This window comes from Argentina silus, assembly GCF_951799395.1.
Source record: "Argentina silus genome assembly, chromosome: 8".
Classification (NCBI taxonomy): Eukaryota; Metazoa; Chordata; class Actinopteri; order Argentiniformes; family Argentinidae; genus Argentina; species Argentina silus.
In genome coordinates this window covers 2,339,484-2,364,483 of record NC_139662.1, presented here as the reverse complement: position 1 = coordinate 2,364,483, position 25,000 = coordinate 2,339,484, and the positions used below count along the sequence as shown (strand labels likewise).

At 43.2% G+C, this 25,000-nt stretch overlaps 3 protein-coding genes across 8 annotated transcripts in view; 1 reads left to right on the top strand and 2 right to left on the bottom strand.

Annotated features, from left to right (window-relative positions):
- The window catches only part of copz1 (COPI coat complex subunit zeta 1), a 3,457-nt gene extending 1,410 nt beyond the window's left edge, over positions 1 to 2,047 (top strand). For both annotated transcript variants that reach the window (XM_083675074.1, XM_083675075.1), the window contains exons 6-9: positions 53 to 130; positions 496 to 547; positions 650 to 688; positions 1,431 to 2,047. In XM_083675074.1, the coding sequence (XP_083531200.1) occupies positions 53 to 130; positions 496 to 547; positions 650 to 688; positions 1,431 to 1,478 (217 nt within the window). In that variant the 3' untranslated portion in view covers positions 1,479 to 2,047. The remainder of the gene's footprint in view (positions 1 to 52; positions 131 to 495; positions 548 to 649; positions 689 to 1,430) is intronic.
- A 9,482-nt stretch (positions 2,048 to 11,529) lies between these two features.
- znf740b (zinc finger protein 740b) lies at positions 11,530 to 16,114 on the bottom strand. Of its 4 annotated transcripts, none has more exons than XM_083674583.1 (7): positions 15,982 to 16,114; positions 14,884 to 15,032; positions 14,495 to 14,719; positions 14,105 to 14,239; positions 13,822 to 13,951; positions 13,596 to 13,714; positions 11,530 to 13,475 (listed from the first exon to the last, which is right to left on the bottom strand). In XM_083674583.1, the coding sequence occupies exons 2-7, from the start codon at positions 14,926 to 14,928 to the stop codon at positions 13,305 to 13,307; spliced, it is 825 nt and encodes a 274-aa protein (XP_083530709.1). In that variant the 5' UTR covers positions 14,929 to 15,032; positions 15,982 to 16,114; the 3' UTR covers positions 11,530 to 13,304. The 4 variants fall into 4 exon arrangements, with proteins under 4 accessions (XP_083530709.1, XP_083530711.1, XP_083530710.1 ...); XM_083674585.1 differs by having other exon boundaries at positions 14,513 to 14,719; XM_083674584.1 differs by having other exon boundaries at positions 16,049 to 16,114.
- A 547-nt stretch (positions 16,115 to 16,661) lies between these two features.
- On the bottom strand, positions 16,662 to 18,628 carry LOC310807766 (uncharacterized protein). 2 transcript variants are annotated; one of them, XM_083674363.1, is made up of 4 exons: positions 18,539 to 18,628; positions 17,823 to 18,170; positions 17,651 to 17,719; positions 16,662 to 17,544 (listed from the first exon to the last, which is right to left on the bottom strand). In XM_083674363.1, the coding sequence occupies exons 2-4, from the start codon at positions 18,142 to 18,144 to the stop codon at positions 17,261 to 17,263; spliced, it is 675 nt and encodes a 224-aa protein (XP_083530489.1). In that variant the 5' UTR covers positions 18,145 to 18,170; positions 18,539 to 18,628; the 3' UTR covers positions 16,662 to 17,260. The 2 variants fall into 2 exon arrangements, with proteins under 2 accessions (XP_083530489.1, XP_083530490.1); XM_083674364.1 differs by lacking the exon at positions 18,539 to 18,628 and adding an exon at positions 18,412 to 18,504.
- Between the last annotated feature and the right edge of the window lie 6,372 nt (positions 18,629 to 25,000).

The window sequence follows — 25,000 nt, the reverse complement described above, 5'->3', positions numbered from 1 at the left end:
AAGTCTTTTTTAAGTAAAAGGTCTCTGAATAAATCCCTTTTTATCTCTGTAGGAAGAATGTTGAGAGGAGAGCCTTACTTGAGAATATGGAGGGTCTCTTTCTGGCTGTGGATGAAATTGTGGATGGGGGGTGAGCTCTTTAACAGATAATTCTGATCAAATCCTAATTTAGATAGTTTCTTGAATATGAATGACCATGGTAATATACAGTGTTTGGCATGTTTTAACCTATGTTGCAAAACTAAAAGCAATCATATTACATTGCTATTTACATATCACTGAACTGAAGGGAGAAAAATATTGCCGTCAAACAGCATAGTATTAATCTTAAATCATGAAAGTAAACTTATGCATGTTGTGATGACAATACATTCATTATTTGCACAACATGATGACCATGTATTGTTGTATGGTCTCAGTTATAAACCAGTTGAGGTCTGGTGTGGTTCCCTGTCTTTGTACAGTGTGTGAGCCTCTCTTTGTTGTCTCCTACAGGGTGATCCTGGAGAGCGATCCTCAGCAAGTGGTCCACCGCGTGGCTCTAAGGGTAAGGAGCTCCTCTCCTCTCCTTGAGGAAACAAATGAACAGTGTGTTTTCAGTGTGGATGTTTGTCCAGGACCTAAAACTAATTCCTCTTCTCTCCTGCAGGGGGAAGATGTGCCTTTAACAGAACAGACTGTCACACAGGTGAGAGAAACTCCCCTATTTGACACATCTTTTCCAGCGTACTGCGTGAAGCGTGGATGCTCCATTGCTTAACTGACTCTGCGCTAGAGAGAGAGAGAAGCTTAGAGCTGTGTGTGTGGCTTTTTAAACGTCTCCTCACACTTTGGCATCACTCACTATTCCTACTGTGTTGCTTCCATATCTGGACACATCACCGTCTTATTCTTTATGCATGTATAGCACATGATTGCTAATTATTGGCTGGCGCGATGGTAGCCAGCGGTGGTTCCTGTGTGTGTGTGTGTTCTGGTGAGGACTGTGCCTTCTCCCTGATTAATGTTCTCATTTAAGAGGCCTGTGACAGGCTGCCGCCATCCCTTCTGTGCCGTTGATTAATGGCTGTCCCCCTTCCTCATGCTTTATGGTTATGGTTTGCCTTTCGTTCAAGGAATTAAGATGATTAATTAATTCCTGCATATTTTTCCTTTACCGGCATTACTCACCCTCCTTCCCTTATATACAACTTTTGTTGAAGTGTAATTTCATCTGTTTTGGTTGATATCGGTTTCCTTCCTTTTCCTAAAACTTGCCAGTCCTCTCCTGCATCCATCAAGGTGGTATTTGTACATTACATGTTTTTTTATGTCTCACTTGTGAAAATTGGCCAAGCATAAACATACAGCGAAGACTGGTGGCAGACATATATTTGCATGTTTGCTTGCGTTGGTATGATCTGCTTCTCATGGTTGGTTTTCATTTACAGGTGCTGCAGTCTGCAAAAGAACAAATCAAATGGTCTCTGCTACGATAGAACCAGTTCAACAACCCTCTACAAATACCACCATCCTGGCTCCTTTCTCTGTGACATCATCTCTTCCCCTGTCCTCACAACTCCTCCAATTAGGGCTGTGAAGAGAATAGAGGCTCATATGAGCACATTCCCAATGACGGTTTTGAATAGTTTTGCCTATTTTAATCTATTGTTGGTCTTGAACAGGTGTGTACTGATATCCTGTGTAAAGTTACCATTAAAAGGGTGATTGGATATGATCATGTAAATGTCAGCTACAGTTTTGGTTGTATCAGGAAGTCTCCTCCTTTTATCATATCTGTATGACCCTTATCTCCACCTTAAACATTCCATTGTCTAAATTGTAGATCAGGAAACATTGTTGTTAGTTATTGTTTATCTTCAGAATACTCTATGAACCTGTCTACAGTATATATATATATGATGTGAATGTCCTGATGTAATATTTACTATAAGATGCACTGTACACAACTGTTTGTCCTGTTGCTGCATGGGGAATAGTTACTGTGCCCTTCCCATTTACAGATCATTAGTCATCAAATATTTTGAATAAATACATTTCTTCTAGACTGAAGATGGATCTACTATGACTGTTTGTGTGTCCATTCTAAATATATTGCTCTCTCTCACAATCTGTCTCGCATACAAAGCTGATCAAAATCCCCCCATTTATAGATGGAGATTCGGGGGAGCTGAAGCTGAAATAGCAACTGGAAAAGGTGCTCTTTCCATGTAGAACTAATTTCAACGTAAGTCAGCTTCTAACATTTTCTTAGTTGCAGGGTTCCTTTACCAGACCATGTGCTCTTTGTATACCCAAGAACACACTGGTAGTCAGGGACTCAGCTGTAACAAGGGCTCCATCTCCTGGTAGATGCATCAAAGCACAATGCTGAAATACATTTTAGTGAAACGCTAACATGCTTTGTGTTGAACTAGGTCATGTCTAATTAAGTTTTCCTCATTACTTTTTTCCTCATGATACTTTATGGTAATCATTCAGCAGATACCTATCTATGTCAAATCAAGTTGAGAAATGAGTTTGCTTCCATGTGTATTTCTTTCTGAAGCCCCCCCCACCCCACCCCACCTCACACTCATTTCAATGCAAATGAAGGATGCCCTCCAGAGAAATTGATGTGAGAATAGGCACTAGATCATGTAGATACCTTGGAGTAATGTCTACCACAGGAGTAGTGGTGATCTAGTCCTGTTTTGTAATGGCTGTATTCCTCTTCCATGACCGATGTAGCTGAGATTTTGACTTTGGGTCGAAATATGATTTTTTTTTTTTTTTTTTTTTTTACAAAAATGCTTCGATTTTCTTTCTTTCTTTCTTTCTTTTTACCAAAATGGTTGTACAGCCTATTGACATACTTATACTTAAAACGTGGATTTTAAAATGTTCGATGCGGTCGAAAATATAAGAATCTTTAAGATATTTGTAGCAGACTGAGGTGCATGCATCAAGTCTTATGGGAACCAGCTTGTCTGTTGACTCCTCCATAGATATTCACTTCACCCCAGCAGGTTCAGACATGTGTCTAGGAGAAGGACAGGAGCCACGCTACTGCTACTGCTATTAAACAGTGGATGCAAGCAGCACATATTCTGCTCCCCATCGCCCCTTCCTTTTCTTCTGTCTGCTCTGTCTTAAATAATGATTTGGCTCAGATATCAAAGGGGGAGAGAGATAAAGGGAGAGCTCAGCTATTAAGCTGCTCATATCCTGGAGCAGTCAGTGGAGTTTGATCGCTCACACACATACCTGATTAAGAAGTCAACGGCAGGCGGAAGAGGCATAAAGATACTAACCACAGCACCCTATCTCAGCAGGGGAGAGTTTTATTAACTGAGATCCCCTCCCCGCCCTCAAATATTAATTAATATGACCAATTGAGAAATGTAGCTTCTCTTGTCTGAAAGAGGATTCATCATAGATAATGTTAGAACATATTTATATCCAGGACTCATATATAGGCTACTACCCTTTTTCTTTTTGTTTGATAGCAATCACAAATAGTTTGAGCCCCAGACATTAAAGTGTAAGTCTGTAAAGTGTGAATTACAGTATACTGTGGACAGACTGGCAGGAGGTGTTGGTGTGTTAGTGTCCCTGCCGGTGATAGAGAGAGAGGAAGAGGCAGAGAATTCATGAAAGCATTATTAGCTTTGACCTGTGGAGCCATTCTTCTGGCAGACCTCCAGTCCCCCTTAACTGTTTCACTCGCAAAGCCACTCAGTTGCTATTCTCTGTTCAAATGTATACCGAGATACCAGTAAAGGTAGGTTTGTGTTATCAATGCTTGGGTTGTATTTCTTCACATAATTAGGATAAAGTCATGGTATTATTTTGCTTTTATCAAACCGATCTATTGATACAAAAAGCAGCCTTTATGTGCCAGTGTGTCATTTAGGGGGAGGGGAGGGAGTGTGAAGGTTAAAGAGGAGGAGGTTAGCACGACTAGACAGCAGTAAGTGATTAGATTAGATCCCACACTGAGGCAACAGCAGGAGACAGAGAGGGTTCAAATGGATCCCACCCAAGGTGCCTGCCGTCCCCTCACTTTTCATCCAGATATTCTAGCGCTGGCACCTTCGGGAAGTCAACGACTTGCTTTCATCCGCTAATTACAGTTGCACCGTCGTAAAATGCCAGAAAGGTAATTTATATTAATTATACAGGAATGAGTATAATATTCTGAAACGCCACAGCTTGACATGCTGTACATAACACGCTGTAAAATTGTCAGAGGCGTGTGGGCTAGAGCCTTGTAACTGATCGATGCATACAGTGAAAGAGTGTCTCTGTGTGTGTGTGTGTGTGTGTGTGTGTGTGTGTGTGTGTCAGAGTGTGTGAGTAAGAGTCAATAAATTATCATCATCTGCAAGCTTACAGAGACTTTATGTCATAGAGTATGTGCCTGAACTCCTTGCCAATGGCCTGCCTCAGTCAAAGGCTGGCAAGAACAACAATGGTATATGAGGTCCATCTCTCCGCACGAGCAAATATTTAAACAAAAGGACACGATTATGACTGGAGCAAGGCTTGTACTACATTAGACATTCGTGGCCCTTACGTGTTTGTGTTGTATCAGAAAAAGGAGAATTATGCTGCAAAATAGGCATTTGAGAGCTGCATTCACTCAATCTGGCTGAATGAAACCAATCCTAAATGAATCAGAAGAGAGGATGTGTGAAAGCGATAAAGTGGGTGATAGGGGTGTGCGTTTACGCAGAGGGTGAGCTAGGAGTGTGGCAGTGTGGAGGAGGGGGGTAGTAAAAAAGGACTGTCTCTGTGGAGGTGTGGGCCCAGGGCTAGTCGCCTCACTTCAACACCATGTCTGCAGCCTGACGTGCTTTATTGCCACGCTCGTCCTCACAGGGGCTGTTTATGGATTCCCATAGAATAGAAAATCATTGCTGCTCTGTGGAAAGGCAAGCCAAAAACAACACCACCAGCATAGCACATTTGTCTGCCCTCAGCTGTAACTCAACATGCTATTTATGTTTCTGCAGAAAATTATTGTATTCATAGTAATGGCATAAGATGACTATAAATCCTGACGCTAATATTTAATTCCATGTTGATGTACGATGGCTGGTTTATTAGCTGCCTCCCATTTGGTGTGTGAGAAAATTGCATAGCTTTGTTGGTATAAAGCCATTGAATAATAACCCTTTTGCAACCCTAGGCTATTTATTCATCCATAACATTGCATTATATATATATATATATATATATATATATATATATATATATATATATATATATATATATATATATATATATATATAAACTGTGCCCTGAATATATTTAACTCTGATAGGAAAATATTCCAACTAATACTAATACTAATAATACTATTGCCCTGCCCCTTCCCCTATACCATTTGCAGTTTACTTGAGCATGTTGTTCATTGCTTCTCACTGAAAGCGTCCTCTCATTGTACTATGACCAGGAACATGTGCTCCTACATGTGAACATCTAGTCCTTACTATTCAGTGTGGGGCTGTTGATGTTTTAGGGAGAGAGAGGCGGGGCATTTTTTCCCATCTCTCTGACTGTGATTTAGAAGCACAGTGAAATCCCTCCAGATCCAGGCCTGGGTCCTGCTGTGCTGTGTTCCAGTGCCCTGCCCAGACAACTGCTCTTCATTTGGACCCGCAGAGCCAGAGCACATCTGGTCAGCTGCGAGCACACAGCCTCAGTAACAGCCCCTGCAGCCTCCACGATAGAATTATAATTCTATGGCCCCCACAGCCTTTCAGCCTCCAGTCCAGGCAGCAGCTGGCGCCTTCCACTGACCACTGATTGTGCTGTTTCATGCCTATTGGGGGTTAGTGGGTTAGTGCTGTTATGATACACTCAACAACAGAAGTTTGGAGTAGTGACGATGCAAGAGGGTGCTAAAAGAATTCCCATCACTCATTTTCACTGTAGACAGTCAACATCAGACACAGCCATAGTGGCAGTAAATGTTTATGAGTGTTTCTCCTGGTGTTATTCAACTCAAATGCATCCCTCAGGGGGACATGTGTTTCCCCTCTTTTGTGGTCGTGTTTAGTCTAGTTTTACTCAGAAATTCCTCTGCGTGCCCTCTCTAAAGTCCTTCATTTTACTACGCTATATTTATATGTGGCTTTTTTAACGTGGCCAAAGAACGAGGGGGAAAACTAACGTTTTATTCTGTGGCATACATCTGAGCCACGGCCTCCTCCCACTGTCATCTATTCTTTCTCTCTCTCTCACTTTCTCCTCTCTCTCCCCACGGATTCCCCAACCACACCACAACGCCATTAACAGACCCCTGACAGATTTACCGCCATCGTCTTTCCATTGGCCGCCAGGGTGACAGCTGTGATTTAAGGCCATCTTCTCATTGGTCCAGACATGACAGGCAAATTTATGGCTGCGCTGTGATTTGACGCCTGCTGCCTTTGAAGTGAGTTACAGCTCTGTCGCTTATAGGACACAGAAATGGTGTCAGGTTTCAATCGTAAAACCGTATCCCTGAAGGGAGGTGGCGCTGGTGTATAACACTCCTGACGTCATGATAGGAGGAGAGATCTACTTCTCGAGAGTCACAGAGAAAGAGGGCAATGGAAAAGAAAGCACAGGTATCCTGTCATATAAAGTCCTATAGTCTCATACTACTGCAGCTTTATCTTCTGTATTCATGAATAGACAGTTTACAAAAAATAAATAACGGCACACGATGAATGAGTTTTTGTTGGAATATTTCTATGTTGTACCTGTCTATCTTTAGAACATTACATACCGATTCCACTCCAAGCCTAAATTACATACCGATATACATTCAACTGACAGCTAAATTGTTATTTAACATGATTGTGTGTCTTGTTAAATTGTACCAAATGGGGCTGCCTCAAGTGTTTGTCTTAGTTCGGCATCTAAATGAGGAGATGACAGTGTCGCTATGAAAAAGATAGCATGGAATTAGTGTACTGTCGCATAAATCTCAGGTCTGTGGTTGTGTGTGTGTGTGTGTGTGTGTGTGTGTGTGTGTGTGTGTGTGTGTGTTTCTATAGCTCCAGACCAGAGCACATCTCTCTTTCTCCCACGGTAAAGGTGAGTAGTGTGTGTGAGTGTCCACTATCTTTGAACTATCCCTTCACCCATTCAGCTGTCTTAGCCCTAGCATTCCCATCTCATGCCTCCTATAATCATTGAGGCGGTATATGACTTATAATATGTCAAATGACCTTAAATGGCAGAGAATAAATCACTGTAGCGCATAGCTGATCAACAGAAGCAAACTGCCAAAGTCACTTTGAATCTCTGTCTATCTCACTGCTATGTTCGTGCAGAGTGCACACCATCTATCTGCAGCCTATCTCTTCATCAGCCTGACAGTCCATCCCTGCGGAGATCAAAAAGAGCAAGAATGCACTCCTGTCCCGGCCATGACCCATGAAAATCTCTAAGGGTAAATAGCAAGGCCGGCCCTGTCTATCAAATGCCCAAGGATTCATGCATCATTCCATCCTGATATCAGACCCCTCCTCACTCCTTCACTTCTCACCATGGTCTGTCTGCTCAAGTGGAAAATTGCTGGGGAATAGAGACACAGGGAAGCCCTGGACTACCCTTGTCAAGAGAGTAATTGAATAATTCCTTGGGAGCGAGGCTGGCATATGAACTGGCTAGCTCAGGCTTACATTGCATACTCACTGTCACGTGTGTCATGTCAGAGAGACAAAACTGGTTTTGCACCTTAAGAGCGTGGCTCTGGAAGTGAACTCATCACAATGCAATGTCCTCCACATATGCAGTCATTGCAGTTATATGCTGTTCCACTGAAGTATGTGTAAGTGGGCTGCAAGAGCAGATGATTTAAATAGTCTAGCATTTATTTTCAGATCATTGACCAGTATGACACTTTATTTTCCCTAGTCCTTGGTCCTAACGTACTGTAACAGCTACGAAACCACCAGAGATGTCAGAGTGAACTAGGTAAACACAGATCTGTTGAGATGAGGGCTGGGCTGGGGTGGCACTCACTGAGGGACCCATGCCTTTGGCTGGCTCACCATTCCCTGGAGAGGCTGGCTCCCTCGCCCAGACGCGTCCCAACAAGCTGCAGATTAATGGGGTGGTGTGGGGCCACGGCATGTTAATGTATCTGTCGAGGCTAAACGCGCCTCTGTTGGAAAGTGATTTTTACACCGTCGGCAGGGCGCCGGGGTGTCCATCCTGTCAAGGGGAATGTGGATGACTCTCAAGCCAAATAAATCTTAACAATGAGGTGCAGCACAACTGAGCTGGCCAGGCCCACTTCACCACCAGGTCCCTCCTCTCTTTCACTGGGTGTGGATGGAAGGGTGTGCAGCAGCCCAACCCAGCAGCACACAGGCAGGGAACAGCCCAGTGGGAGGCAACAGCCACAGTGGTCTCTCGGTCATATAAGCAGTAGGTAGGCTAGCTAGGGTCTGTGGTGTTGGCTACTGTACATGATAGTGATACTGAAACTCCCACTCTCTCTCTCTCAGCGAGAGCAATTTGGGCTGTTTGTCTACAAAGTCACAAAAATGCAGTATGAAGTTGTATAAAGAGAAAACACTATTCAACTTTTTTCAAATCTATCTCTCATGGATTAAAAGATGAATATGCATGATTATAGTTAACATGTAAGTAGGCCAGCCACTGTGATCATTTCTTGTTCCCCAGTCACCCATCAGATGCGCTGAGTGTGGCAACTTTTCTCTCAGATTTGATAAGACAGGAAGGAAGAAGTGTTGAGGAATGGGAATACGGTAATGTCCTTGAGCTAATTTATCTTGATCAGTGCTAATTGGGCAGGAAAACTGTGACATGCACCTCAGTTTGTCATGAAGCAGTTGGATATGGAACAAGAAGAGAAGCTCAGCAAAAACTTGACTTGCATTCCAGCTTTGTTTATCAGTCACAATGAATTCTATAGTTGAAGGAATACTATTCTATTCCCTCCTTTGTACTGCAGAAGAAACACAGTGGACCTTTTATGTATCCTTGTTGTTAAGTTGTTTATCATGTGTTTGTAATATTGCTATCCATTTTTTGGTTTTCAAATGAACAGTATCTAACTGACTGTTCTTTTTGGAGGCCATGTTCTCTATTTTCTCATAGTCAAGCTGCAGAATATACATTCACACAAGATGTCTGCTATTTAATAAAAGCCCTTTTTGCTTCCATATCCCAAGAGAGCACCTAATGCTCACTGACATCTCAGGTCCTCTGAGCTACTGTCTGTAATAACAGTTGGCTGAAGTTCTTGTATTAGTGCAATATGCCTCTAAGCTATAGCCCTGTATTTTAGAATTAAGTCCGACATACAAGTATATAATTCATTTCAGAGTTATTGCATCACATATTTCATAACATTACTATACTTTTGTCATGATAAAAAAAGTAATGTCCTCTGTAAAGAGCTGATGGGATCTCAGAATTTATGGAAAATGCCTTTTATAATGCAAAATCTATTTCATGTGGAAGCCTAAATTGGGTTATCATTGTAGATAGGATCAAATTCATTCTTGCTTGGTGAGTGCAAAGTTGTGTGGTCAACTTTAAGGAGCCCCTTGCTTAACGTAACACTTGCTTAACGTAACAGCCTGAAATGATTGTCAATTATTTCTAATCTCGTGAGTCAATAGTCAAAGTTAATATGTTCATCAAGATAAAGAGCTTCTGTTTCACTGGCTTTCATTTGTGATTCAAGTAATTCAAGTGTTCAATTATCAAGTATCAGCCTACTGTAAAATCTGTAAGACATTAAGTACACTAAAGGGTTTGTAAACCATGTATAATCAGTTTCTAGACAGTTATCTATTAGATTTTATGATGGAAAGACAACTCCTGTATTAATATTTCATCCTCATGATTGGGGGGTTGCATGCAGTAATACTTGTCATATGTATGTATGTACGTGTGTGTGTGTGTGTGTGTGTGTAGAGGTGTCCTGGGAGATGGAAGTGAAATTTTAATGAGGAGCGCTGCCATGCTGACGGCCATGGAGCACCTCTGCTGGCTTAAATACCACTGCTAATGAACACAGAGAGGTGGGCTGTCACGGTGGCCATGATGGATGGCAGGGAGCAGATCGCAGCTTTCACCGAGCGCCTGCTCCCTTTATTAATCAAACATGAAACGAGGAGATGCTCCCACACCTTGAGGAGAGTAGAGGGAGATAGAGGGAGCTATTGTTGGGAGGGTTTCAATCTTTTTTTTTCATGAGGTATTTCACCATGGAGTAACCAAACAGAGGAAAGAGACAGAAAGGCACCACATTTGAAGAAGAGAAAAAATGTGTTAAGAGTGATGTGTTTGTAACCGTCTGAACCTCTTACACAATAACAGAGCTATAGTCAGCTGAGATTTACACACTGAGTAATCTGACTTGAAGCCACTTGAGATCTTTCACTGTACCCTAACAGGTCAATGGAGGAGGATTGTTAAGAGAGGGGAGTTGGTTCAGTCTCAGCCAACAGAATATCATTCACTTGCTGAGAGAGTGTGACAGTGTAGGAGACAGTACCTATAGTGTTATTTCCTGTTGGAGAGAGACTTCATATCCAGTCTGTCTGGAAGATGATTTCAAACCTGGATGATTTCAGGACTGTGATGATGGAGTGGCATCTCTCTTCTTTCCTCTCTTCCCTCCCTAGGGCCTGTGCTAAGTGCTGGGGGCCTGTGGGTGCTGTAAATCAGGGCCCGAGAGGGAGAAGATGTCTCCCATGGGGCAAAGCGCACACTCCCAGCAGCCTTCAGGCTGATCTCATCCTGCAGGTTTAATTATAAGGGTGGACAATAAGAGGGGGAGGACTACACAGGGTCACTGTCCCTCCTACTGTCTCAGGCATCAACCCAATCACACAGTACCATGTTCAGCACCATTGCACACTACATTACAATAACTACGTTATTACAAAACAATCCATTCAACCCCAGTGTCAAATTGGACAATCGCCCCTCACTCACTCCACTGTGATATCCAATGAGTGTGGAGCACCCCGGTGGAAAAAGGCTTCCGAGCATTGTCCAGGTGGGTGCTACATTACCCTCATATGATCTAAAGTGCTTTGCTTCCTGGTGAAAAACGTGATGTGCGCAACCCATTGCTATTTTCACACTGTCTCTCAACCATGGATGACCATGTTATGATAGTAGTCTTAAAACTAGATCATGTAGAATAATGTTGAGAATAACACCAATAACTTGTGTTGGGTCTCAATGGCTGAGGGTAGAGCCCCCTCTAGTGGTGAAGATTATATCTCACATCTCTACTGTATAATGAGCATTAATGCCTGCTCATCGCTTCAGGTACACCAAAAACATGACAAACAATACAAAAACATCTTAAATAATTAAAGTAAAAAAGGACTCTGAGTGAACACATCATTTGTGTCCAGGTATGACTTGGCTTTAGTTTAAATCCACTACATTCAGCTTTTAACTCTCATGAACCTTTGTGCCATCTGCTGGAGTGAAATTCCAATCCCCTGAAATTCCAAGAGTCAACCAAGAGCTTAGAGAAGAGTACCACAAACATGTTTAAAAAGAGAAACACCTTTATTTAAGCTTGAGGCCCTAACTTCCCATTCACTACAATATGTCTTACTGGGTCAAAATGGACTTCAGTTTACCTGTGATAAGACTATAATCATCATAATAACAAAGTTATTTTTTCGCAAAAAACAAACCTCATTTTATCAAAAAACATTTTACTCTCTTTACCAAAAAACAAATGTATACAGGATCCCTTTGTTTCATTATCGTGGGGACCACAAATGCATGCAAAACTACTTGATAAAAAAGCAAATAACCTAATCATGACTGCTACACTAGACTGGTACTAGTGGCAGCTTTGCCTCTACTTCTAATGAACTTTAAAATATATATTAACTTAAATTCAGCAGTAGAGAACTGCCATTAGTCCTTTTACACGACTAACAGTCTGACAGTGATGCAGGTAACTACTGGTCTTCTATAAAAACCTTCTCAGTCTATGCAGATAAGAACTGTTCAAACGGATGTGTCTCCTCTAAATTTGGGCTTCCTCAATCCAGTGTTGACAGATACACTTCACAACAGAGCTTAAATTGAATCTTGAGTGAAAACACACCCAATGGACCTTCTGTTCCCATGTCCACTGAGTAGAAGTAGTAATCTTCACTGAAGATGCCAGAGGTGAATTGAAAAATAACAAAAACATGGCATGATAAGAGTTCTGACAGGCTGATTTTCAAACATGTATGATAGAGCTGACCCCTCCCCTTACCCTTGTTAAAAATCACACGAAACATGATATTTGACTAAATGGAACACACAGGACATTTCATAATACTGAAGGACAAATGTTAAGAGAGTCAGACAGTGATTTTCATAACAAGCTAAAAAATAAAATAAAAATAAGCCTAACCCATACTAGAGAATACAGATTCACTTTAGGAAACGACACCTGGACATTCACTGGAAAGACCGGCTCGCTATTCCCTAACAGTAACTATTCGAGGTTCTAGAGTTCAACATCTGTTCTGACCAGTGTTTTATCAAAGTGTGTAGAGCGTTAGCTATCTTAAGACGGTATTAAATCAAGCACATGATTAGGACTGGATGGATGTGAGGACACTAATGACAGAACAAATGTGCCAACTCCCTATTGATCACTACATCGGGGAGGCAGCATCAGCTAGTTACAACCATTCACTAACAAGTCAGAACACAAACTAGTATGCTACTAGTAGAGTAACAGAGCCAACTTGAATGAGTCTGAGTGTTTCAAGGCCACAAGGATTTGTGTGTTTACCGTTGTCGGTAAAAGAGTTCCTGTCCATACGACATAGCAGGCACCACTGAGGCTGCTATCGAATCATTGAAGTGTTCTAGGTTACTGATCAGTATTGCCCAATGGTGAAGTGCCACAGACACTCAATGGTAAAAAAAAAGCAAGGCCAATGAGTCTCCATGGCTCATTTGCAGTAAAAAATACTTCTCCATAATCTTTCAGTTGAGGCTACACGTCAGTTTGTGAATCAGCTATTGCCATAGCAATGACAGCTTGCCCAAAACCCTTCTGCCAGTACCATATACGAAACAATAAAAAAAAAAAAAAAAAAGTGTAAAATGAGTACAAAATAATCCACTATCCATCACAGGATATGAGCTGGTGAGAACAAACTACGGTTTGGTGTCTTAGCCAGGTTGTCTTGGCAGAGGCTGCAGTACTGCTCCACTCCAGCGATGTAGCACCACTAAGCTGAGGCCTGCTGTCTGTGGGCTTTCTCTATGAAGTGGGTGGTGGTGGTGGGGGGCAGGTGAGGGGTTCAGACAGTCAGGCGGTTGTTGGGGGGCTGTAGGGGGCTCCAGGTGGCGGTGTGACCTGGGGGATCTTGGGAGTAGGCTCGGCCCTCACAGCACGACTGGTTCTCCTCCTTGGCGATGCCCACTGAACACAGGCGCCGGTGCCTCAGCAGACGGTCCGTCCTCGAGAAGTTCTGGGAGGAGAGGAGGATGTGCCAACATGTAACTACAAGTCATAGAAGTGTAATATATGTATATGTGTGTGTGTGTGTTTGTGTGCATGCATGTGCGTCAACAGTTTTGGTGTATCTTACTTGGTTGCAGCGATCACACTGGTAGGGCTTCTCTCCACTGTGGACCCTCTTGTGTCTGTCCAGGTGGTACCGCTGAATAAACCGCATGTCACACACATCACACCCAAATGGCTTCTCCCCTGAAGAATAACACAAAAAAAAAGAATACAACAAATGAATTGTTGTCCAAGCACCCACTGGCTAGTGTATAAGCGTCTATTGAGCAAGAGGAAATGTAAAACGATACCTGTATGAGTGAGTATATGCCGCTTTAGGTGGTAGCTACTTCGGAATGCGCCATAGCAGTGCTCACAGATGAAGTTCTTCTGTACTTTCAGTGAATCATCACCATTAATATCCATCTGTACCTGCACATGCTGATACATACAGGGTTCAGATCATTAGAACTTCTCATACTTGGCCTGTTCAGTATAGCTTGGCTACTTCGTCCACTCCACATCGGCACACTTTCCATCACACTTCTTTCTCATGCACGCGCACGCACGTGCACACGCACACACAGTACTCACCTCCACTTTCTCCCTCACTTTGTTGGGTGTTCCTGATTTTCTGTGCTTTTTCTTGGGTTGTATATTCTGGCCTGCTCGCATGTCCTTTTCCTCGAGCAGCCTAGACGAGTGGAATTCTCCATCCTTTCGGATTAACTTTTAAGGGACAGAGGGAAAATGAATTGACAATGGTTGATATTACTAACATGGTTTAACAATAAATACTATACAACAGAGACAGCTACTTAGACATTTATTACAACCATTTACAGACATTTATACAGAGAAAGTACAAATACTTGCTTGAAAATAAATGTACAGTGTGTACATAATTGCTAACAGTGTTTGTCTCTGTGAATAAACAAAGAAGCCCGTATGGTGTTTTGACTACGTTCACAGTGTGTCTCTCACCAGGGGCGGGCAGCTCACCCCTGACGGCAGTACCATGTGGCTGTGGTGGGGCTGGTGGCTCTGGTGACTGTGGCTGTGGTGGGACTGGCTGTGGTGAGACTGGTGGCTCTCAGAGTTGTCCCTCTGCCCCTGGCCCAGCGGTGACATCATCTTCTTCTGGCCCATGTTGTTGGCCTGCATCAGTGCCATGCTAGACAGCACCGCCTCACAGCCCAGCAACCCAGCCTGCAAACACAAACAATAGGTCAAGGGGGCCACAGTCCCAGGCTCAGAGAGAACGTGAGGAAGAGGAAAAACTCCCAGCCATGAATGAAATAGCACAGACTGAAAACAAGAGACTGAAATAATACAATGATGGTGATGCTGTAAATAAGGAGAATTCCACTGACCCATTTCATATGGTCTCGAACTGAGTTGTTGGAATGGTGTGTCATCGCCTTGGTTTGAATGCGTATGTGTTTTGGGGAACAGGGGGCGTCACTCAGGATGAGGGGTGTAAGAAGAGACCACACCCACCCAAATCATCAGGGGCCAAAGCCTGGAAGTAAAGGGGTGATGTGAAGCCATTTTCTTTTTACATGCTAATATCAGGATGCCAGCCAAATTCAAACTGAATCAAAGGTTTTACAGTCACCAAATTCAGGTTTATTGTAGTGGGATACAATTATAATTTTGTCATAATCAGGGAGTTCATCAGGCTTGGACACAGCCCCAACGGTTTGGTGTATGCCACCTCTTCCCAAGGATAACGAAAACAAATGTGTGCCAAATCTATAAAAAAGCTGATGTTTCAATGATGATAGAAATTAAACTGGAGAGGGTACAAACACAGTCTGAATAAATGATCTAGGTCTAGTAATTCATGCTGATGCTCTGAACTGAGGTTATGATTAAGAGGATAAACTCAAGGACATTTGCAACTCTACTGAAGAGAGCATATTGACCAAAGACTACACAAAAAGGAAAGGAAATTAGGCCTAGCTACATCACACAACCATGGAAATGTCAAGGAATGCACAATTTTATCCACAAAAGTGAAAAAGCTATAAACAGGGTAATGACTTTTGATAGCCATGGCATATATTAATTAGCGCTGCACAATTATTCTCAAAATAAGGCCTGTGCTGTGTAAACTGATGTCTGAAAACTCCTAGCTAGCAAGCTGGCTAACAAGCTAGCAATATTAAGTTCAGCTAATCAGTTTGAGAGGTCGAAATCAACACGAATGGGACAAAGATAAAGATGGAAGACAGATAGCTAGATATGCTGTTTCGCAAAATCTGTTGTGAATAAGCAACTGGGTTATATGGTTTTAACACTGGTGAGCTAGGTGAAGCTAGCTTAGCAGCTCTGAGGCAGGACTCACTGGTTGCGTACCCCCCACCCCCGTCCCAGACAACACAACAACAGCCAGGGCGTGCGGGTTGAGCGCCGACTACAAATGGTAATAATAACTCTAATCGCATCAATCAATTCTTAAAACATACCTTGAATTGACGTGTTTTAACTCTAGAGCGCCATCCAATTGAAGTAATTTTTTTGCTAATGCTTTACCTTTCGTTTTTTTTTTAGAGTTTTGTAGATTAATATTTCTTGTCGCACTTCCAATTTTTCTCAGTTTACAAACACAGGAAACGCTACCGGAAGTGTTCCCCGGGGAGAGCGCCTCCACGTGATTCTACAGCAGTGGCCGATGTTGTCCGCCATGTTGGTGAGGGACCGGATGGAGCCTCTCGAGGGTTTCTCGGAAAATAAACCAGAATAATGTTCAACAACTCTTTAAACATATATTTCAGTGGCAGCCTCCGCTCTACCAATTATTACTCATCCTAATTCTTATTTGTCATTCATTCATTAATGTAATTATTTCCAGCATTAGTATCATAAATATATATGATATATATATTTGCTTGTTTGTTTGTTACGATTGTGTTAACTATTGCTTTTGCAATGTAAACAAATGTTTTGCATTGCAATAAAGCCTGTTGAATTGAATTGATGTTTATAAACCTTGCTACCAAAAACAATGAATTGTTGAACTGTTCATATGCTTTCATTGTAAATGTACTACAACCATACACATACAGAACATAGAGTAAGCACTAGTGAAGTTATTGTTATTACATATAGGCACACTACTGAAATACATTTTTTTTGTATACTTTTTTATTCAAACCTGCATATGACTTCATGATCAGTAAAGATCTGACAGTTAACACAGATTTATAAGGTCAGCTGCACCACAATTCATTCATATGTAATCCCACAGTACTACCTATTATCAGTCATTCAAAATCATCAAATCAAATGAAACTTAATTTATATAATACATTTCATACAAGGATGCAATACAATGCACTTCACAGGAACATTTATATAAAAAAGAGAAAGTAAATAAAAAGACAATGAGACAAAACATTACAACAATAATAAAAAGCCCAAAATGAATAAAAAAGGATGAGCTAAAATAAATGAATGACTAAAAGACTAAAAGCACCCAAAGTAAAAGCAAGGCTACAAATATCTGTTTTAAGATGTATTTGAAAAATGTAAGAACATTTTGCAATCAAACATCAAAATCCATATATATATAAAAAAATATAAAAAAACATATGACTAAAATGACATATTGAGGCATTAAAACAATGATGCCAATAGCATGTGAACCTCAGTTTTAGTAAGACGGTTGGTGTATTTCAAAGTGAATTAGGTTGAATTCAGAATAAGAGTCTAGAGTGAGGCCAGGTACACTGTCTAGTAAGGGGCTCAGCTGGTGTCCAAGAGGAAGTCTATGCTCTCAGGTGGCAGTGCCCACTGGTCCTGGCACAGCAGGGAGTGGAGGCAGGCTGCAGTGGCATCTTGCCTCTGGCGTGTGCACCAGTAACGCAACATGGCAAACACTCGCTCCACGTGGTTGTTAGGATGATCCTCCTCAAACTGTTCCAACTTCACAGAAGGAATCTCTAGCGCCAGCCGGCCAATCTCCCTCCAGGAGTGCCCAATGTTACGAGCCACCAGCATCAGCTGCTTCTCCGTTACCATCTTAGAACCTGCACAATAACAGAGGGGTCCAGAACAGTTCGTTAGAGGAGGGTCACCAGACACAATTGTAATGTTCAGTAAAATCATACCTTCGCTCATTGACCAAGAACTCACCATTCTTGCATTGTTTAGCAGGAACATCCTCCTTTGACTCAACTGCATGTCTTCTTTTTATTGTATCTTCTGTGATAAAAACAACTGTGAATAACTTTCCTGTCTACAGTTAATACAAGAAAATGGGGGAGTGCCTCCCTATGTGTGTTAAGAGGTGTGCATGGTAGTCCACCTGTAGCTTGTTGGTTGTTCAGTGGTAGTTTCTTCAGGAACACAAGTGTGGGGAAGGTCTCCTGCATGATATCTCCACTCAGGAGCAGCAGGAGTTTCTCTGCAGAGACAGTACCTTTCTGGATCACATTGTCCAGGAGGTCCCGGACCTTATCACATGGGACAGTCAGTGCTTTGACTTGTTGGTATTCACGCAGAGACAGTAGGCAGAGGGAATCAGCATGCTGCAGCACAAAGTCAGGGTCTGCACTCAGAGCATCTATCAGCTTGATCTTTGACCTCTGCAACAGGTGGGCACCACCTACTGCCTCTTCACCTGCCATTGCTAAACACCATCAATCATCTGGAGCTGAGGAAAAGAATAAGATGAGTGTATATATAAAGTGCTCAGTGAGTGTATATGGTGTAGCCATACTAGCCAGCAAGCTTGCTTTTTAATTTCGTTTGTTGGAAATGAACAATTAACAATAATAAAAAAACAACACTTGGTCGCCTTATCTATGGGTTATACCAATTACAGTGGGTTATATCAGAGGTTATATACATTGTTATCTTTGGTTATATGCTAGTAAGAAACTGGACAATCTTACAAATGCAATGGTCACGGCATGAAGTTACCAACATTAGGTAGCAATTAAGTAGAGCTATTTGGTTCGTAAGTGCTGAGCTAAGACAAACACAATAAGTCCCCAATCTTTAATAAACGTATTAGGCTACCTGTTTCGAACAAGATGAAACTATTGTAAACAATACCAGAGACTGTTTATTATTAAACGCTTCTGCTTCTTCTTCTTCTTCTTCTTCGGTGGGGTTTATGGGCGGTTGGCATTCAACGTTATTTGTGCATTACCGCCACCTACTGTGCTGGAATGTGACGGAGGAACTAAATCCCACCTGCCAGGCAGCTCCGCTTCTCAAAATTGGATACTCAATCTGTCGACGCTCTGTTCAGTAATACGTTCACATTAACTTCCCGGATCCCCTTCTCTCTCAGACCTATTCTCAGTCTCTCTTTCCCTCCCATAGCCTACTGCTGCACACACTGAATCAATATGCTCCACTGTTTCCATCTCTGGCAGTAATCACATTATCCCGGAGGATGTTTCCTGGCATGTAGTGATTTTTTCAATCTGCTGTCCCCGACCCTTATTCTGGTAAAGATGGTGTCTTCCCACCTATCTCGGCCTGACGGCTTTCCCTCCCCAACCTTTGCTGACGACACAGTTGTGGTGGGGCTGATCTCAGATAACAATGAGGAAGCCTACCTGGACGAGGTGGCGGACCTGTCACTCTGGTGTCAGGAGAATAGCCTCATCCTGAATGTCTCCAAGACAAAGGAGCTGATTGTGGACTTTAGGAGAGCACAACATCTAAGGACCTACACGCCGCTGGACATCGGTGGGACTGCTGTGGACAGGGTGAGCAGTTTTAAATACCTGGGAGTCCACATCACAGAAGACCTGACCTGGACTACCCACATCAGCACACTGGTGGGGAAGGCAAGGCAACGCCTGTTCCATCTCAGGCAGCTGAGGAAATTTAAAGTCTCCTGGAGGATCCTTCAGTCCTTCTACTCTGGAGCTGTGGAGAGCATTCTGACTGGTAACATCATCGTCTGGTACGGTAACAGCACGGCTTGCAGAAAGGACCATGGGAGCTCCAACCCCCCCCCCCCTCCCTCCATGTCCTGTACACCAGGAGGTGCAGGTCCAGAGCCTGCAGGATAATGAAGGACCCTCACCACCCGAAAAACAGACTGTTCCAGCTGCTGCGGTCAGGCAAACGCCTTCACTGTCATGCAGCAAGAACAGAGAGGCTTAGACTGAGTTTCTTCCCCCATGCCATCAGGATCATCAACGACGACCCCACCAGGGCCCCCCTCAAGACACTCACACACTCACTGACATCATAACACATACGCACACACATAATTACCCATTGCAGACTCATCTTTCACTGTAATTAACTGTACTGTCAACCTGTCATTGCCATTGTATATAGCCATTCCATTGTGTACATTGCTTCACCGCTGTTTATACTGCTGCTTATATTCTATTTATTTTTATTTTTTTATTATTTTTATTTTATTTTAAACGTATTGTTGCACTACTCTGTGGCACTGTCACTTTTGCATTTCACTGTATACTTGTATGCACGTGACAAATAAAGAATCTTGAATCTTGAATCTTGAACCTTCTGTATTTAGTCTTTCTATTCCACTTCTCCTGCCACCTCTGGTCTACCACTGTCCACATCAGGCCCTTAGGCTCTGCCAGTTCCGAGAGGAGAAAAAATCGGAATGTCATCCAGGTAAACAAAAACAAATCGGTTCAGCATGTCACGCAGAACATCATTAACCAGGGCCTGGAAAACCGCGGGGGCATTAGTTAATCCAAAAGGCATCACGAAATGCTCAAAATGTCCAAGCGAGGTGTTAAATGCCGGTGGTAGGCGTTGCGTGGGTCCAGTTTAGAGAATACGGACGCCCCGTGGAGAGGGGGGGCGAAAGCAGAGCTGATAAGAGGCAGAGGGTACTTGTTCTTGACTGTGATGTTATTAAGCCCACGGAAATCAATGCATGGCCTCAGTGATACATCCTTCTTACCCACAAAGAAAAACCCTGCACCCACCGGGGAGGAGGAAGGACGGATGACACCTGTAGCTAGAGAGTCACGAATATATGTCTCCATTGACTCTTGTTCCAGCCGGGAGAGATTGTACAGCCGACCACAGGGCAGGGAGGCACCAGGCAGAAGGTTGATAGCGCAGTCATAGGGACGGTGTGGTGGCAACGATGAGGCATGGTGTTTGCTGAACACAGGAGCGAGGTTGTGGTATTCCTGCAGAACAGAGGAGAGATTGATAGACTCAGGCAGGGGCAGTGGGCCAGAGATATAGGGAGCAAGGGCCAAGAGCAGACAGTGTGAGTGGCAAAAATTACTCCAGGAACGAACCTTACCCGAAAGCCAATCCATTTGCGGGTTGTGTTTCTGTAACCAGGGGAAACCGAGCACAAGAGGGGAGTGGGGACAGTCAATAATATGAAATCTGATACGCTCTTGGTGATTACCTGACAGTAAAAGACTTAACGGTACAGTCCAGGAATCGACGAGGGCGAATGGCATCCCATTGAGGGCCTTGGCTTCCAGGGGGCAATCCAGGGCTTCGAGATCAATGCCCATCTGTCTGGCAACCTCCTGGTCGAGGAAAACTCTCATCCGCCCCGGAATCAATGAGAGCCAAAAGGGGCAGAGACTGGGATCGCCACACGAGGGTGGCATGGAGTTGGGGACGGGAGAGAGAGGAACACACAGCTAGGCTCGCCAGTATCTCTCCTATTACTGATGAGCCGACCCTTTTCCTGAGTGACCAGGACAGGTGGGGCAGGCGGCAATCAGGTGCCCACCCTGGCCTCAGTACAGGCAGGCTCCTTCCCTGAGGCGACGAGCCCTCTTCTCCTCGGACATCCAGGCCCTACCCAACTGCATGGCCTTGGAGTAGGAGTGGTTCAGGGAAATTCAGTGGAACTCTGAGGCGGAGTGGGCGGAGTCACCGACGGGAACGGGATGGACGACTCATGAGCAGGAGATTTGACTGTAATTTGCAGCATTTAACATTGACTGTTGTCTGATGGTAACCGCGTTTTGCTCGCAATGTGTATCCTACTACACAGTAGGCTATGATATGTGGAACAAACATTTTTTTCCGTTAGGGAGGCTAGTGGTAGGATTTACCACACAGATTTTTTTTTTCTTGATTTTTTTACACTGGTTACATACTGCCATTTAGGAGGCATTACAATTGTTTTATGTCCTCGACCCAAGATTGAGCAAGATTTATGGGCCCACAGTGAAGCTGGGCCCGTGTACAATTAGTGTACCCCCCCCTCTCTTTTCAATACCACTGGGCTAATTAGTTCTTAAAGGAGTAGGTTTCCATTGTAACTGTATTTTTTATCATGCACTTATTCTTGATGATCAATTCATCATCTCCAATGAAGGAGGACAATGTCAAAACTCACACAATATGTTATTTTACACCTAAACTATGAGCAACGACACATACTATTATATTAGCCTACCAGTGTGCAGTGTTGTTGATAGTCTGCTGTTGCTGTTCTTATAGTTTTTTATTGAATACAATAAAAAAAACGATATAAAAACCGTGTCCTCCCAACTAATGTCACCTATGGTGATCAACACTGGAGTATGGCACTTTATGGTCTGTTATTGATACACTGGGGACATCTAGTGGATTAACTTGGACATTGCACTGCTGTTTCAAGTGAGAACCACAAGGTGGCTTCAGGTAGGTGAGACGATTATAGAGTTAGGTAGTGGTGGCCCTGTCCAACAGAAATAAGGTCAGATATGTAGAAGTATGTGTACATACACATACTTCTACAAGATAATTCCGATTTTTCTAGTATAAAATGGTTTGGAGTATGGTAATTTGACCATAGATCTGTGATAAATGCAACATCTAACTCAAGTGACGAGAGAGGCAGACAAATAAATGTATGTACATATGCACACACACACACACACACATGCACGCATGCACGCAAGCACGCAAACACACAGGCATCTCCTTCACTTAGCCGACTTCAGAACAATGCGTATGTATAGGTGTGTGTGTGTGAGAGAGAGAGAGGGGGGGGGTTAGAGAACAGATTTCCTATGTTACCATTATTATACAATTACCAGAGAGCACTCAAAATGTGGTTGACTTAACCTGTTTACTGCACTCACCACAAACAAATAACATACTAAATGCAGCGGTGTTATTCTAAGATGAGATAAATATTTTTTCTGCGCTGGAGGAACAGCCCCTAACCCCATATCAGCTCAAGTGTACAGTATGAGTCACGGTCTGTTTGAACCGTCTGAATAGAAAAGCAATTTTACTGTTAGACACACAAAACCAATATCGAGTGCCACAACAGACAGCCAATTATTCACTGGATCACTGTTAGGGCACCTTATCTAATCATATCATCCAGGCAGGGGAAAAATAGTTGAGGATGTTGTGTTTGTGTAACATCCCTTTATTCACACACTGATTAATTCACCCAACTGTGAGCCACAAACAATGTGTCAAGGGAATTCTGACACAAAGTGGATACTTTTTCAATGCAACTTAACTCTGACCTGAAGCACACAGCTGCACACTCAGTGATCCGCTCAGAATAGGGGTTCACATCTCAGGGTACTTCAGTGTGTGTGTGTGTGTGTGTGTGTGTGTGTGTGTGTGTGTGTGTGTGTGTGTATGTGTGTGAGAGTGAGTGAGAGAGTGTTTCTCATTTCAAGGTGATTCACTAGCTGGTAAATGGAATAATATATACATGCAACAAGGCTTGGAATATGCTGTATTAGATTAGATTCTTTTTAGATTAGATTCAACTTTATTGTCATTGTGCAGAGTACAAGTACAGAGACAACGAAATGCAGTTAGCGTCTAACCAGAAGTGCAAAATAGCAGAAAGTGCAATGAACAGTATTTACAGGTAGTGCAATATATGATCAGTAGTAGTGCAGTATAATATAGTATAATATAAGCAGTATAATATAGCAGTGCAGTATAGCAGTATGTGAGTAGCAGTAGCATTATAGCAGAATAAATAGTTACAGTATGAGCAGTGTAGCAGCATATGAGCTGTATGGGTAATGCAGTCTAGCAGTATATATGTATTAACAGTAACTAACAGTAACATGAGGTAGATGCAGAATAAATATAAATATGGAATGCCGTATAAACAGTATAAACAAGTATGTACAGTATGTGCAGTAGTATTAAGAAAATATAGGATATGTGCATTATGTGCATTATGAACAGTATGAACAGTATGAACAGGTATGTACAGAAGAGCAGTGGTATTGAGTAAGAGCAGGGGAGGGGAGTGATAGTGCAATAGTGCAATTGTCCGGGTGGGGGGGGGGGGGGGGGTGTAGTGTCAGGTAGGTGTAGTGTTCAAGTTCAGCAGGGTGACAGCCGCAGGGAAGAAGCTGCCTCTGAACCTACTGGTTCGGGTGCGGAGAGACCTGTAGCGCCTCCCGGAGGGGAGTGGGGTGAAAAGTCTATGGTTGGGGTGAGAGATGTCCTTGACGATGCTGCGTGCCTTACGCAAGCATCGTTTGCCCTGGACAGCCTCGATGGAGGGGAGTGAGGAACCGGTGATGCGTTGGGCAGTTTTCACCACCCTCTGCAGTGCTTTCCGGTCCGATGCCGAGCAGTTGCCATACCATACTGTGACACAGTTGGTAAGGATACTCTCGATGGTGCAGCGGTAGAAGTTCACCAGGATCTGAGGAGATAGATGGACCTTCTTTAGTCTCCTCAGGAAGAAGAGACGCTGGTGAGCCTTCTTTATCAGGGTGGAGGTGTTGAGGGTCCAGGAGAGGTCCTCAGAGATGTGGACACCCAGAAACTTGAAGCTGGTGACTCGCTCCACCTCAGTCCCGTTGATGAGGATGGGGGTGTGTGCGCCAGCTTTAGACTTCCTGAAGTCCACAATGAGTTCTTTGGTCTTCTTGGTGTTGAGAGCCAGGTTATTGTTGTTGCACCACACTGTTAGGTGCTGGACCTCCTCCCTGTAGGCCGACTCATCGTTGTTGCTGATGAGACCGATCACCGTTGTGTCGTCTGCAAACTTAACAATGGTGTTTGAGCCATGTACAGGTGTGCAGTCGTAGGTGAAGAGGGAGTAAAGGAGGGGGCTCAGCACACAGCCTTGTGGAACGCCGGTGTTCAGGGTGAGGGTTGAGGAGGTGTGGTTGTGAAGCCTAACAGACTGCGGCCTGTTGGTCAGGAAGTCTAGAATCCAGTTGCAGAGGGAGGGGTTGATGCCCAGTTGCCTGAGTTTGGAGATCAGTTTGGAGGGGATGATGGTGTTGAATGCTGAGCTGAAGTCAATAAACAGCATTCTCACATAAGAGTTAGTCTTGTCGAGGTGGGACAGGGCGGAGTGAAGTGCCGTTGAAATGGCATCCTCTGTGTGTGTATGTGTGTGAGAGTGAGTGAGAGAGTGTTTCTCATTTCAAGGTGATTCACTAGCTGGTAAATGGAATAATATATACATGCAACAAGGCTTGGAATATGCTGTATGTAGCTAAACAGAATATTAAAAAGTACATGGGGTGGTCATGCTAGGAGAAATACTGTAATCTAAGAATGCATGAA

Coding starts and splice junctions, on each gene's coding strand:
- znf740b (XM_083674583.1), bottom strand. CDS start 14,928: ATGACACACCATTCCAACAACTCAGTTCGAGACCATATGAAATGG. Junction 13,952..14,104: donor AAGTGAGGGAGAAAGTGGAG/GTGAGTACTGTG, acceptor TGTATGTATCAG/CATGTGCAGGTACAGATGGA. Junction 13,715..13,821: donor GCATATACTCACTCATACAG/GTATCGTTTTAC, acceptor GTTATTCTTCAG/GGGAGAAGCCATTTGGGTGT.
- LOC310807766 (XM_083674363.1), bottom strand. CDS start 18,144: ATGGCAGGTGAAGAGGCAGTAGGTGGTGCCCACCTGTTGCAGAGGTCA. Junction 17,720..17,822: donor GAACAACCAACAAGCTACAG/GTGGACTACCAT, acceptor TTTTTATCACAG/AAGATACAATAAAAAGAAGA. Junction 17,545..17,650: donor TGCTAAACAATGCAAGAATG/GTGAGTTCTTGG, acceptor GTTATTGTGCAG/GTTCTAAGATGGTAACGGAG.